This window comes from Mesocricetus auratus, unplaced genomic scaffold, assembly GCF_017639785.1.
Source record: "Mesocricetus auratus isolate SY011 unplaced genomic scaffold, BCM_Maur_2.0 Super-Scaffold_100027, whole genome shotgun sequence".
NCBI lineage: Eukaryota > Metazoa > Chordata > Mammalia > Rodentia > Cricetidae > Mesocricetus > Mesocricetus auratus.
Window position 1 is genome coordinate 15,270,241 of NW_024429208.1, and position 13,518 is coordinate 15,283,758.

The following is a 13,518-nucleotide window of genomic DNA, read 5'->3' on the forward strand; positions in this document are numbered from 1 at the left end:
ATCTGAGGCACGGCACTTCTCATGAGACAGTTTTCTGAGCCAAGTGCAGAGAAGGCCCTGGTAACTTGCCTGGTAGACAGGCGAGGGCAATCTTACCCAGCTGGCAGTAAACACTTTTGGATCAGGGTTTTTTTTTTAAGACACAGAAAAAATAAAAATAAAAAACTTCTAAATGTTAATGCCACCTGAGAAAATTTGAATAGCAAGCAAGAGACTTACGGTGACCAAGCTGTCCAGCAGAGATCTACTGAGAAGGATTCACGGGCAATGACTATTCACAGGCGATAACAGGATTAAAGGAATGTTGGCCAGACCAGTCCAGTGTAATACTGTGTTCAGTAAAGACCTAGCAGGCTTCCATTATTTCCAGCATCCACTCAAACACCTGCTTATAAATTCTCTTTGGCATTAGCATTTAGAATACGAAGTAAACCCTAACTAGACGGTTAGGAACTCTGTGGGCTGTCTGAACAGACACAAGTTGAGTTGCCTAGGGGACTAAGAACATACTCCCTCGTCCAGAACACCAGACTGGGGGACGTTGCCCTCACCTGCCATGTGTGACGATCTGTGTGACAGGAGAAAGCTTGGTGCCCCACCCGCCCTCTGGTTCCATCTCTGAAAAGGGAGCCCAAGTGGGTTGGGCCACTGACAGGCCAAACTCATCTGTCACTAAGGAGCAAGTCCCAAGAGCCTCTGCCACTGCAGAATGGTCTGGAGGATACTGCCATGGCTTCTGGAAGCAGAGGTGATGTCTCGGGTCTCCACATTTATCTTCCCAACAACACGGCCTTCCAACTATGGGTTCACATGCTGCAACAAAAGCGCCAGCAGCAGCTTTGATGGTCCAGGAGCCTTATTCCCTTGCCTTAGTGATGAAAGAAGCCAGGCTCTGCATCTCAGAGAAGACTAAACACTGCTCATTAACTGCCACAAGGAGGCCCTGACTTCATGTGATCAGCAGACAGCAAGGGCCCCACAGAGGCGAGGTTAAGTGTGGTCTCCAGAAGGGGGAGCCCAAGAACACATCTCAAGATCGGGTCATCTCTGCTTATGGAGAACAGTGAGGCCCCCTTAAAAACTTATCACTCCAATTCGCACCTTCAAATAAACACAGCACGGCCAACACAAAGTTCTGCAGAATGCCTTCCAAGAGCCCTACCCTCGGGTCCAATCCACCAAGTGTAAATTATGCTAAAATTACATTTTGCACAATTTGATACAGTGATCATGTGACCTAGCAATTTAATTTTCATTCCTAGGTAGGCTTAAGGCCATAAAAATGAGAGTTTCTTGCTGTTCACATGGGGGGAACCCCCCAAAAAACTGTACACAAATCTTTGTAAAACAGTGTAACAATCAATGCAAACGTCTATTAGATGATGAATGGATAAGAAAGATGTGGTATACCACATACGGTGGGGAATTATTTAGAAAGGAAAGGGGATAAAGTGGGCAGACATGGAACGCTATGCTAAACAGTCGGTATCTGTCTCAAAACCCCACGTTCTGTATGATGTTAGTTGGAAGAAATGCCTAGAATAGGCAGATCTGTCTACAGTCCAGAGCTTAAGGGGAGTGGGACAGACAGGTGGAAGGTACGGAGAGTCTGTCTGATTCCACGGACTGTTCTAAGTTGACGGATGATGGCAGAGACACAACTGTGAATTACATCTCTATAGAACTGTGTCTAAATGGGGAGGGGGCAGGCAGCCGCTTGGGCTAGTTGTTGAATGCCCACTTAGCATGCAGGAAGCCCTGGGTTTGATTCCCTGAGTTAGAAAGTGGGGCAGGAAAACCAGATCTTCAAGGTCACCCTCATCCGCAACAGTGAGTTTGAGGCCAGCCTGGCTTACATGACATCCTGTCTTCAAAAACAGAAGCAAAACCCAAACAGAGGAACCAGATTTTCACACCTGGTTCCTTTCACATTAACAGAAGGCCCTGAACATTATTCCCCTCACCCAGTGCTGTCTTCTAACAGGTAAATGACAGCTCTCGTGCTCAAAGCAAACACTGAGGACGGCTCTGCCTAACCACGGTGTGTATATGGGGCCATAGGACACAGCATCCCCCACCCCCACCCCCGGCAGCAGCTATGGCTACAACAGTGGCTGACGGTCAGAAAAAGCAAAGGTGCCCACCACTGACCATGCACAGCACATTAGCAGCACACACTGTGCCAAGCTGTGCTGCTGACAACGGACAGCATAGCACTCCACAGAGATACACAGACACAACCACGGACAGCATAGCACTCCACAGAGATACACAGACACAACCACTGAGCTGACCACAGAGCTGCTCAGATCATGTCGCAAAGGCTCAGAAGAAGCCCACTGTTTACTTGCAATGTATGGGTTCTTCACACTTAACCCCCCCAGACCCACCCACCGACTGCCAGAGACATTTTAGGCAATGTTACATTTCTCCACTTTAACTAAAATATAACCTTGGCATGGCTCCTCTCTCATTCCCTTCCACCAAGAGGCTCTCTCTACAGGGCACACTGCTGGACCCCTTCCTGGTAAGACGCAAGCTTGCAGACCGACCTGAATGTGCACCTTGGGCTGTTACTTAGGCCTGCCAAGAAGACTAGAGCCTGAAAGCCCGGGGGTATGATCATCCATGATCAAGTCTGGCCTTCACACCCCCTTTTTCATGTAAGTTCCTCTGAGATTGAAACATTCCATCCTGCGGCGAAGGTAAACAACTCAAAATAGCCAGAGCCAGCAATAAAGCAGAGAGTCCCCCCTCAGACTCAAGGAAGCAGAAACTAGCCACCTGCCTGGAACCGGACTGAGGACACTCTCTAAACCTGCTGCGCTGCCTGTAGGCTGTGCAGTATTTCTCCAGGTTTCTGGCTTTTGTGAGCTGTCACCCATGCTGGGGTAGGCCTTGGTGACAGAGCTGACTTTGAGTCATTTCTGCTCCTATAACCCCTCACCCATATTCCTGGAAGCAACCTCAACAGAACTCACTGCTTCACCAAGTTGCACTTTGGTGGTGTCCATATTTTGGTCTGCTGGTGAGTCCTCTATCTGGGGTGAGTAGACATGTGTGCTGTCTGGAAAAGTTCTGTCCCCTCCTTTCCCTACCTCCCCCAAGGCCTGAGGGACCACAGCCCTTTCCTGCTGACGCTCACTTTCTCTACCTTGTGGCCAATTTGGCACCTGGGGGGGGGGGGTCACAGCTCATGAACCCATACCAGGGAGAAGCTGCTTAAAATACGGGGGACGGACATCATAATACTGATATTGTGAGACTCCTACTGAGCCGCCTGGGTGTCCCTCAGTTAAATGGTCTAGACGTCTGGGACCCGTACCATGGATTAAGACACGAATCCTCAAAGGTTTACCTTGCCGAGCCGCTTGTCTATCGAGGCAATGTAATAAGAACAAAATGTCTTAAAACTGGGGAAATGAGTCTTCCAAAACTTACATATTGCATCTACACTTCAAAGCTGATCAATAGAAACAGAGCGCTCTAGATACACTAAGGAAATAAGCAGCCCCTGGGAACCAAATTTAACATGGAAGCGAGGAGGACATTTTTAAAGAAATCATTCAGTCCCACAAAATCCAGGAACAATCGGTGCCCTCCTTAGGCACCTTTGTGTAGGGAACTATGTGAATAACTCAAGAAAAAGAAGTCACCGTTGGCTGAAAACACCTCTCATGCCCACCCTGGCTTCAACTCAGGCAAACTGTTAACAACTAGAGCTACAGAGTAACAGACAAATGGGTACCACAAGGGAGGACAATCAGAAAAGATGCAGCCAGAGGCCAGAGTGTTAGCACAAGTGTGGCTAAATCATTACATGATACTCAACATCTGCCGGATGGAGCTGGCATGGCTTAACCCACCTGCTCATCTCTGTGTGGAAGCCCAGAGCCACACGCCATGGACCGCCTTTTAGGGCGTCTTAGGGAAGTCTCATTTCAGGCTACTGAGTGAGAAAAAGGCACCAAAGGTCACAACGCCGGGGACACAGCGGCCTGAACGGAAGGATGATGGCTGCCCACAGCTGTGCATGACACGAGTACAGAGACCAGTGCGTGCTCTGAAGGCTAGTTCTGGAATGGACACCCACATGAGCCTGTCAGACAAGTGGGTCCCATTAGATCTTTTGTACCTTCCAATCTGCTGCCCCCAGTTTCAGGGTTCCCTCTTTTGTCTGCTAATGGAGAGCCGGGACTCAGAGCAGCGAGCACAGTTCATCAGGTTCGTACTACCCAGGATGAAGTGACCAAGTCAGTCCAGCGCTCCTTTGTCAGTCAACAAGGCCAGCTGAGTGGAGCCTGCTCCCGTGAGAGTGCCAGAGCTGTGGGCAAGTGCCCATCGTTTCTTCTCAACCGCCTTTGAAAGCCTTTGGTGCCCACAAGCCAGCCGGAGGACTGACACAGAAGCCATCCTGGCGTTAGAACCTTGCCCTCATCGGCTTCACAGAACAGGGACTTGACGCTCCCCGCTATAAAGCAGGAGCTCGCCCCACAGCTCGTGAAACACTCCGTGGTGAAAGCGAGAGAGCATGTGAGCGGATGAGCGGGACACGGTAAGCTCACCAACGCTCACTTGGAAAGCACAGTCCCCACCGTGGAAGGGAAGGCTGAAGGGAGTCTCTCCCCTCTGCCCCTCCGTGCCCGCCACGGGTGGCTGGAAGGGAAAGCCGAGGCAGTGGGCAGGGCTCACCTGTTCTAAGGTGAGTTGCTTGGAGATGGTGTCATTCTCCAGCTTTTTAATCTTCTTCATCAGCTTGTTGACCTGAAACTCCTGCTCCTGCTCCAGGTGCTGCTCCAGCTCCGCTTTCTCATGCTGCAGCTGGAAGGGAAGAAGACGGGAGCCGACACTCAGCAACTCAAACGCCACAAATGCCAGGCCGACCCCGGGGTTTCCAGAAGGCTGCGCCACTGGGAAGCCGCTCACAGGCGCGACGGTGACGCCCACCTGTGCTCACACGTGTGCACAACTGGTAGCTGCTTTTTCTTGTAAACACGGGGCATCACGCAAAAGAGCAAATATTAAACCATAACTAAACACGCTTATCTATTCTAAAAGAGTTAAGTGGATGTCTCTATAGGGAGGATCGGGAGTCCTGGGAAAGGAGGGGAGGGGCACCTTAAACACACACACTGCTGTCTCTTTTAAGTCACACATCATGCACAGAAAGACTAAGGGCTTTGGGGGGTGCACGCATGCCAACAGCATGTGGAGGTCCAAGGACAACCCCCAAGAGGAGGTAAGTTCTCTTCTGCCTTGAGGCTTGGGATTGAACTGATGTCATTGAACTTTTGTGACAAGCACCTCTGCCCGCCATGTCACCGGCGCAAGGAATTTTCCATGTAGAAACTTCACACTGCCAGTCATTAAGTTAACCATAATCTACCCAGATTTGCATCACGTCTGTAGAAAGAGATGTCACAATCCAAAAATACACTTAGCAAATTATTCGGAATTATGCCGTTTCCCAAGGTGCAAGTAAGATGGCACTGGCAAAAATCAGCAACATTAGTTTTCTTTGCATAATGAAATAAATCATCCACCACACCTCCTAAAGAACCCAGGGTGTGGGGGGGGGAGCAGGGTGGGGCCTCTTATGTATGCAATTAGAAGTTAAAGCTGTGGTGTTCCAAGCAAACATTTTACACAATTTAAATATAAAACCAACCTTCAAGACTAGAAGGAAATTAAAGAAACCCAGGTTGCAGGGGAGGCCAGAGTTCTCACTGATAACCAGCCATGATTTCCAGCACTCTCATGGGTGGGTGGGGTCAAGGAGACAGGGACACTGTGAGAGTCAGCCAGCCCTCTGCTTCGGAACCCAGGAGACTAAGCAAAAGCTGCCAGAACAATGGAGTGCACAAAGTTTAAGTTCTCTCACTGGAAAGTTCGTTCTGCATGAGCTGTGGGGCCCCCCACACTCACCTCCATTTTTCTATAGAACACAACAGCTCACTGAACGGAAGGCAATGTACCTGGAAGACAACAGAGCTCCGGAACCACACCCGGCTCGACCCCTCAGCAAACCCAAGACACTCCAGGAAGGCTGCCTGCAGGCTCCGCCCCCAGGCGTTCCTAGAGACATGTTTGGCATTTGGAGAGTCAAATGATCAAATCCCAGAAAAACTAGGCCAGTCACCCTTCCCTCAGGAGGACACAGTGGGTGACTGGGAGATCCCGGCCAGGCCACCCCAAAAAGGACATACACTCACATTTAGCAGGATTTCTGCTGCTTAGGAAGTGCATACTCTGTCTAAAGGCAACTTTTCAATCTGAGGTCATCTTCCATCATGGGAAGTGGTGACCGAAACAGCTGCTGCTGTTTCCTCCCTCCCCAAAAGCAAGCTGGTCACCCTTGTAAGGGACCCAGAAAATAACAGAAAGCAGATGTGAGGTGATGCTTACAGGGATAAATCTATTCTTAGCTCATTCTTGAAACCTCAGGTTCTGCAAGACCGTGTGGTCATTAAAACTACACAAGTGGACACAGCCGAATGCTAACAAATAAGCAAGGTTGTCTTCACCAAACACTGCCATCCTATGCACGTGTAGTGTGCAGGTATGATGCTGGTGGTAGGTAAACCCACAGTTAAGATGTCCCCATGCCCTGAAACAGACTAGCGACATCGGGCCTGTCTGTGAGTTAAGGGCAAGAGGCACCTAAGTCTTAAACCCTTTAATCTATTTGCATAAAGGTGTTTCTAAATATATCCTCCGACACATTTTTCAACTGCAGACATCTTATTCGCTAAAAATGGCTCCTTTAATTTTTCTTTTTCTTTTCTTTCCTTTTTCATTTTTTTTAAAGCCTATTATTGCTTCTGCCCCAGGTAAATTAAAACAATAAAGAGTGGGATCTAACACGGAAAAGCTTCTGGCCCAACCAGCATTATCTGTCAGAGAACGTTAACTGAGAACAGAGAGGCGCTCTGGCTGATGGCAGGAAGTCATATTTAGACAGATGTTCTGCTGTCAATAAACAGTGAGGCGTTTCCGTTAAAGATGGCACGGTGAACTTGGGACGGAGGCTATAAAGGGTCTGCAGCTTCGCTCTCCTCACGAGCCATGGCCTAAGGAAAACTGGATGATAAAGCCACCATTCCCAGGACAAAGTTACACAACCATGTGGAAGCTATCGAGCTCCCCCACCCCACCCGAGCCCTGACTCTGCTGGAGGCTCACAGTTGCCACTGTCCCCAAGGACGGAACAGAATCAGCACATCCCTGCTGCAGCTCCCTCCCGACACCTCTCAGGTGACAGGCAATTCAAAGCAGGGCATGGAGCAGGCAAGGCACGGAGCAGGCAGGGCATGGAGCAGGCAGGGCACGGAGTTTCTGAGAGGAGGAAGAAACAGAAGAGAAAGCACGGCTGCAAGAGAGACTCACAGGAATGGCCTACCCCCCCCACACACACACAGTGAAATGATGAGATTTAAGATGCAGGGAGTACAGCGCAGAGGGAATGGGACAGGGAGGGGGAGAGGCGGGGGGGGGGGCGCAGACAGTGATTTTAAAGAACTACAGGTTGCCTCAGATAGTCTGCCTGAGTTAATAAATAATAAATTATCTGTTTCAGGCAGATTCAGGCTGAGTACCCCTAACCCGAAGGCCCCTAAATGCTTCAAAATCTGAAGCTATTTGAGCACTGACAAAACCCTACAGGTAGAAAGTATCGCTTTCCTCCTTCATGTCCGAGTAACACTACGGGGGCTCTCAGCACTGAAACCACATCCAGGCTGTGTGTAATATTCACACTGTGTGATGAATATTCAATACACTTTGTGTCCCAAGTGTTTCGGGAAAACAGTCACTCAACCTACCCTCATGTTAATTCAAGCCATCCTGGATGTTAAAAGGGCTCAGATGGACATCCTGAATCCACCTGCTGGTTCAAACCTTAGCTCATGGCACCACAAACCCTCCAGGGAACCCTGGTAGAGGCAGGCCTGAGATCCACCGCCAGAGATTAGCTCCAGGACCCTCCCTGCTGTCTCCAATATGGGTAAAAATCTCACATCCATCCTTAAAGTTTCTAATCTCACCAGAGTCCTTCACACGCTGCTAGTAAGGTCTGTGCCTCTTACGAACAATCCCAAGTAAGGTAAGCAAGCGAACGCTACAAGATGTCTAAAAATCATCCACCAGCGTTTCCTTAATGCAGCTCATTAATGCAGCGTTTCCTTAATGCTACATGCTCATTTGGACAAAAAACGGCTATTTGGAAAATTAGAGTTTAAGGGCTGAGATGTCTCACATGGCCCTTACAGAGGACCAGAGCTCTGTCCCCAGAACCCACATGATGGCTCATAGCCAATGCTAACTCCAGTTCCAAAGGATCTGATGCCCTGTTCTGACCTCTCCAGGTTATGCGCGCATATAATGCACATATATACTCTCAGGTGTGCACGTGCATATGCATAAAATAATTTTTTGAGATGAATAGTTTAAGTATACTCTATAGAAGGCAATTTCGATGATTATGGAACAACATATAACACTTAGTTGTGGGGTTTATTGTTAATATTGACAACAGCAAATCTATGAAACTGGGATCGAATTACATAATAGATGTTCACCTGCAGGTTTCACTTCAAGACAGGAGCCCAGTTGCTTAGGTGGGCCTTGACCATGTAAGTCTCCTGCCTCAGCCTCTTGAGGAGCTGGGATGACAAGCGTACACAATCGGATGAACTTATGCTTTCAATAGAATTTGCTACAACGGGGAGGGAAACTGTAACCCCTCACCCTGGGCACCGCTGTGAGCAGCCACAGGAGCTCCCAGAGGCTGCTTTGGCCAGCCCTCTATATGGCAGTGTCCTCTGCCAGGTTCCAGGCTGCACAGCATTGCTGTGGGTCTTACGGTCAGCATCTGTGTGCCACCCTGGGACCCAGCTTCCTCAAGGAGATCCAAGGCGCCCCACTGAACAGTAATCTGCCTCTTTGTGTACGACTTCCTGTTCCCCACCAATATCCTGAGATGACTGGCAGCTTGTACAGCCACAGCCACCTGCATGGGGATCAGGTAAAACCCACCACAGGGCAGTAAATGGAGTTAGTCACTGGACTGTCACTTCCTTGAGAAAATATCCCAAAATGCCTGAGGGCATTAATCACCTCTCAGGAAACCATTTTACAGCTCTGTGCTGAGAGGCAACTCAGACACACACCATGAGCTCTGGAATCACCATCACCGTGAGGGTCTCTTACTTAAGAACCCGCTCTGATTTCCACCCCCAACCCCCTCACACACACACAAGCTCCCTCACATCTGTCTTCCACCACGTGAATTTAGCCTCTACCATAGCTGTCAAACACCCTCTATGACCCAGGCTAGCTGAGGTCTTACTATCCTTTATGACATTACGTCAATGGACATCTCCACAACCCAACTGGGGCTTCAGCAGATGCTTGGGTTAGGGTTTCTATTGCTGTGATGAAAACAGCATGGCCAAGGCGACTTAGGGAGAAAAGAGTTGATTTGACTTACACCTACCTCCATATTGCTGTTCATGATCTAAGGAAATCAGCACAGGAGCTCAAGCTGGGCAGGAACCTGGAGGCAGGAGCTGATGCAGTGGCCATGGAGGGTGCTGCTTACTGGCTTGCTCCATATAGCCTGCTCAGTTTGCCTTCTTATAGAACTCAGGACCACAAGCCCAGGGATGGTTACCATCTACAATGGGCTGAGCCTCCCTCCCCAACAATCACCAATTAAGAGAATTTCCTACAGGCTTGCCTACAGCCTGATCTTATGGAGGTGTTTTCTCAATTGAGGTTCCCTCTTCTCAGATGACTATAGTTGGTGTCAAGTTGCTATAAATCTAGCCAGAACAGCAGACAAGCCCTGATACTCCAGGGCCCTTCTTCGATGCTCTAAAATGATTGCCTACTAACTGTAGATTAAGTCCAAAGACATTTGTATAATGTTCAAATCCTTCTGCAATCTAGTCCAGTCAGCTCCTTGGCTTTCCTCCACACTAAATGTGTGGACAGCATGAGATTTATACCCCAAGGCAGAAATAGACGGCCCTAAGTAATGGAGTGGCTGTAGAGGCAAATCTTGGGCTAGGGAATGAAATACACCTGCCCTGTAAGCTTGAGGATGCTGTTGGCCCAGCACTCATGTAAAACGTTGTGTGAGGTGTCAGCATGCCTGTAAAACCAGAGCTTGGGGAGGGGGTGGGAGGAGTGGACAAACAGATCCCTGAAACTCAAAGGCCAACCGAAGAGCTGAATCTAAGAGCTCTAGGTTCAGTGAGAGAAGCCATCTCAAAAATGGAAGTCGGCTGGGTCTGTGGTGAATCAATTGCCAGAACCCATCGTGTAAAACCACTGTGTGTGTGTGTGTGTGTGTGTGTGTGTGTGTGTGTGTGTGTGTGTGTGTGTGTGTGCTGCATGCGCATGCAGCGCTGGCGCAAGCATCTGCAATCCCAGTGCTTGTAAGGGAGGTTTGAGGCAGAGACAGGAGAAGCCAGAAAACTCTGAGGCTAGCTAACCTATATACACAGCAGCGAACAAAGAGACTTTGTCTCTACTGAAGTGCAAGGCACAGGCTAACACTTGTACAAACAGACATGCGCACACATCACACATTAAAAGAGAGAGGGAGAGGAAGGGAGAGAGGAAGGAAGGAAGGAAGGAAGGAAGGAAGGAAGGGAGGAAGGAAGGAAGGAAGGAAGGAAGGAAGGAAGGAAGGAAGGAAGGAAGGAAGGAAGGAAGGAGAAAATAAAGAGCTTTTGAGAGAAGTACCAGATACCTATCATACAATAATTCTGGCCTACATACACACCCACGTACTCATGTACACTACACAGGTGTATGCATTTGAACACAGACTACACATATACACAGAAGCAAAGGCCTTGTCTTTTTCCCTCAGTCTGACTCTCAAAATTGCTAAACTTGGAGACCACTCAGGCCTAGGGGTAAAGGTGACAATACTGGTCGTCACATGGGTCTGTTCCTACCAGAAAGTGCCTCTACTTCCGCCTTGTGCCCCTGTCACTTTATACCTTTGCACGCAGAGCCTGACTCCCCCATCCCAAGTTACTAACACCGTGGGATGGCTCAGGACTTGCATGGTGCCTGTCCCTCATGGTCACCTGTCCCTCGGCACAATGTGCACCGTCCTCACACTGCAGTGAGCACACTGTTGGCTGTTCCTGTGCATTTTAATGGCAGTTGGTGGCACTTTTAAAGCACGCGTCCTTCTAAAAGTAGGGAATCTGCTTGAGGGCACTGTCACACACTGAGCACCTAGGGTAACTTGCTGCCTTTATTCGCCCTCACCTGGCTAGGGAACTGTGACCCCTTGCACGGCACAGGACACAAGCTTGTCTTCACAGGCTAGCAGACAGCCAGAAGCCTTGCAGGTAAGAGGAAAATGCAGGGTTCCAGCCAAAGTCTCTGGCTTAGCCTTGACGTAAGCTGCCGCCCACACTGCACTGCCCTTAAGGGCGGTGACCAGGACTCTTTACTGCAGAATATTTCCAAAAAACTCACACAGTGGCTGGATGAATGATGGCACCCACACACTGTGTGCACTGTCTACCCTAGAATGAGCCTCAGGATGAGTCGAAACAACACAGTATGCACAGAAAACACCCTTATGAGGGTACCAAATCAGCACCAAAGAGGCTGTGACGGTGTTGAAATTAAATGACACAGCGAGAGGCTACTAGCAAGGCCACAGAATGCAAGCAGTGGATGCCACTGTCTTCTCAAGAGCCGTCACCCGAACTGACAAATCCAGGCTCCCCAAAGCCCCATGTGCCAACCATACCCCTCCCCAAGGTCCTCAACCTGATTCTCATGGTAGTCACTTCCTCGTATCCCTTTATTTCCTTTTCTTTTTTTTTTCACCGCCTGTACATTTTTAGACACCAGTTTTTGCCTGATTTTGCGTTTTTATCCGGCTTCAACTGTTAAAACGTACTCGTGATACCTTTAACTGCGGCTCTTATTTTTATTGCACTGAATGTCCTACTAAATGAGCATGCCATGTTCAACCTTTACTGGTCATGGACACCGAGTTATGTCTGGCTGGTGGTTCTTTAGGAGTGATAGACCATAGAGCCCCTTCTCCGGGGGGGGGGGGGGTGAACAGGTGCACACAGAGTGCCCCGAGGAAACAGTGTGGCCGCTGCATCACAGGGAATCAAGATTCCCAGCTCACTTAGGAAATGCAAGTCTGTTCCAAAGACACCACAGCTCCGCTTCTCTCCGGGCAGCGCGTGGCAGGCCGTTGGCATTTCTGCGGGAGTTCTGTACTTTCTCACCTGTGTCCTGGCCACTCAGCTGTACCACCACCAAGAGTAGCTTGGTCAAACTCTTGGCCATTTGTCCTCCTCCCAACTGTTACGTGTCTGTGTTTCTGCGTGTCAGGACTACAGCCCTACGTAGGCTGTGCGTGTCACAGACACCTCGTCCCACGTTCTATGGCTTTCCCTGGCACCCTCCTTACACGGTCTCCTGTGACGGCTCTGACCCTCAAGGCACATCTCGTGATGGTGTCGATTCCTACAGACATAAGTCCTCATGACAATACCTCCAGCCTTACTTATCGCCACTAGCCGGATGTCTCCGCCGAGTCAGGGCTTCCGGCCAAAGGCCTGTTTTCTCCGTCTAGAGTCTAGACATCTCTACTGAGCTTCCGACCTCCCACGTCAACCTACTACTCCGCCAGCTGCTTTTCCTACTTTAGATGATGGGAACTGCATTTCCAGCCTCAGAGGTGTCCCGTAATCCTCTTCTGCTTGAAAGGTGTTCCTACTGATGGCTGCTGATCCTGCCCTGGCTTTACCTAATGATTTTTATTCTCCTTAACCTTTATTTTCCCTGCTATCTCCTCTACCTCACATTTTATGTCAAAGTCAGAACAGAGAAGCCCCTGACCTCTGGCATCTTTCCAGACCCAGTACTAACTTAAGGACGGATTGTGTGTGTGTGTGTGTGTGTGTGTGTGTGTGTGTGTGTGTGTGTGTGTGTGTGAATGCGTGTGCGCAGACTTTCAGAGAAAATGGGATTTTCAATTATTTTTATTTTATGTGTATGGGTGCTTTGTCGGCATGTGTATCTACACACCACATGTGTTCAGTGTCCACAGAGGGCGGGAGAGAGCTGGATCCCCAGGTACTGGAATCGTAGACAGTTGTAAGCCACAGTGTGGGTGCTGGACATCGAACCCAGCTCCTCTGGAATTGTAGCCGGTGCTGTCAACCACTGAGTCCTCTTCTCCAGCCACTTGGTAATGTTTTTATCACTGAAGAGCTTTATCTCCTTTTCTAGTCCTCACAGCAATCCTGTTCTACTGAGAGCTGCCCAGCATGCTATTTACAGGGGAATTTGGATTTATACTTGTGGGCCTGTGGCATTTCAAATGCAGTTTAAACAATCTGGCAGCTCCTTGCTGCTGTTTTGTGAATGGAACTGATTTGCTCCATGGAAGGAAATGAAAACCAGACAGAGATGAGAGCCTGGTAATTGGGAGAGGGAAGCAAGTAGAAAAACAAACCTTCC

General features: G+C 49.2%; 1 protein-coding gene across 1 annotated transcript in view; it reads right to left on the reverse strand.

Moving 5' to 3' along the window:
* The window catches only part of Ccdc6 (coiled-coil domain containing 6), a 96,312-nt gene that overhangs the window by 33,735 nt on the left and 49,059 nt on the right, over positions 1-13,518 (reverse strand). Inside the window, exon 3 of the mRNA XM_005070791.4 lies at positions 4,693-4,821. Within this exon, the coding sequence (XP_005070848.1) occupies positions 4,693-4,821 (129 nt within the window). The remainder of the gene's footprint in view (positions 1-4,692; positions 4,822-13,518) is intronic.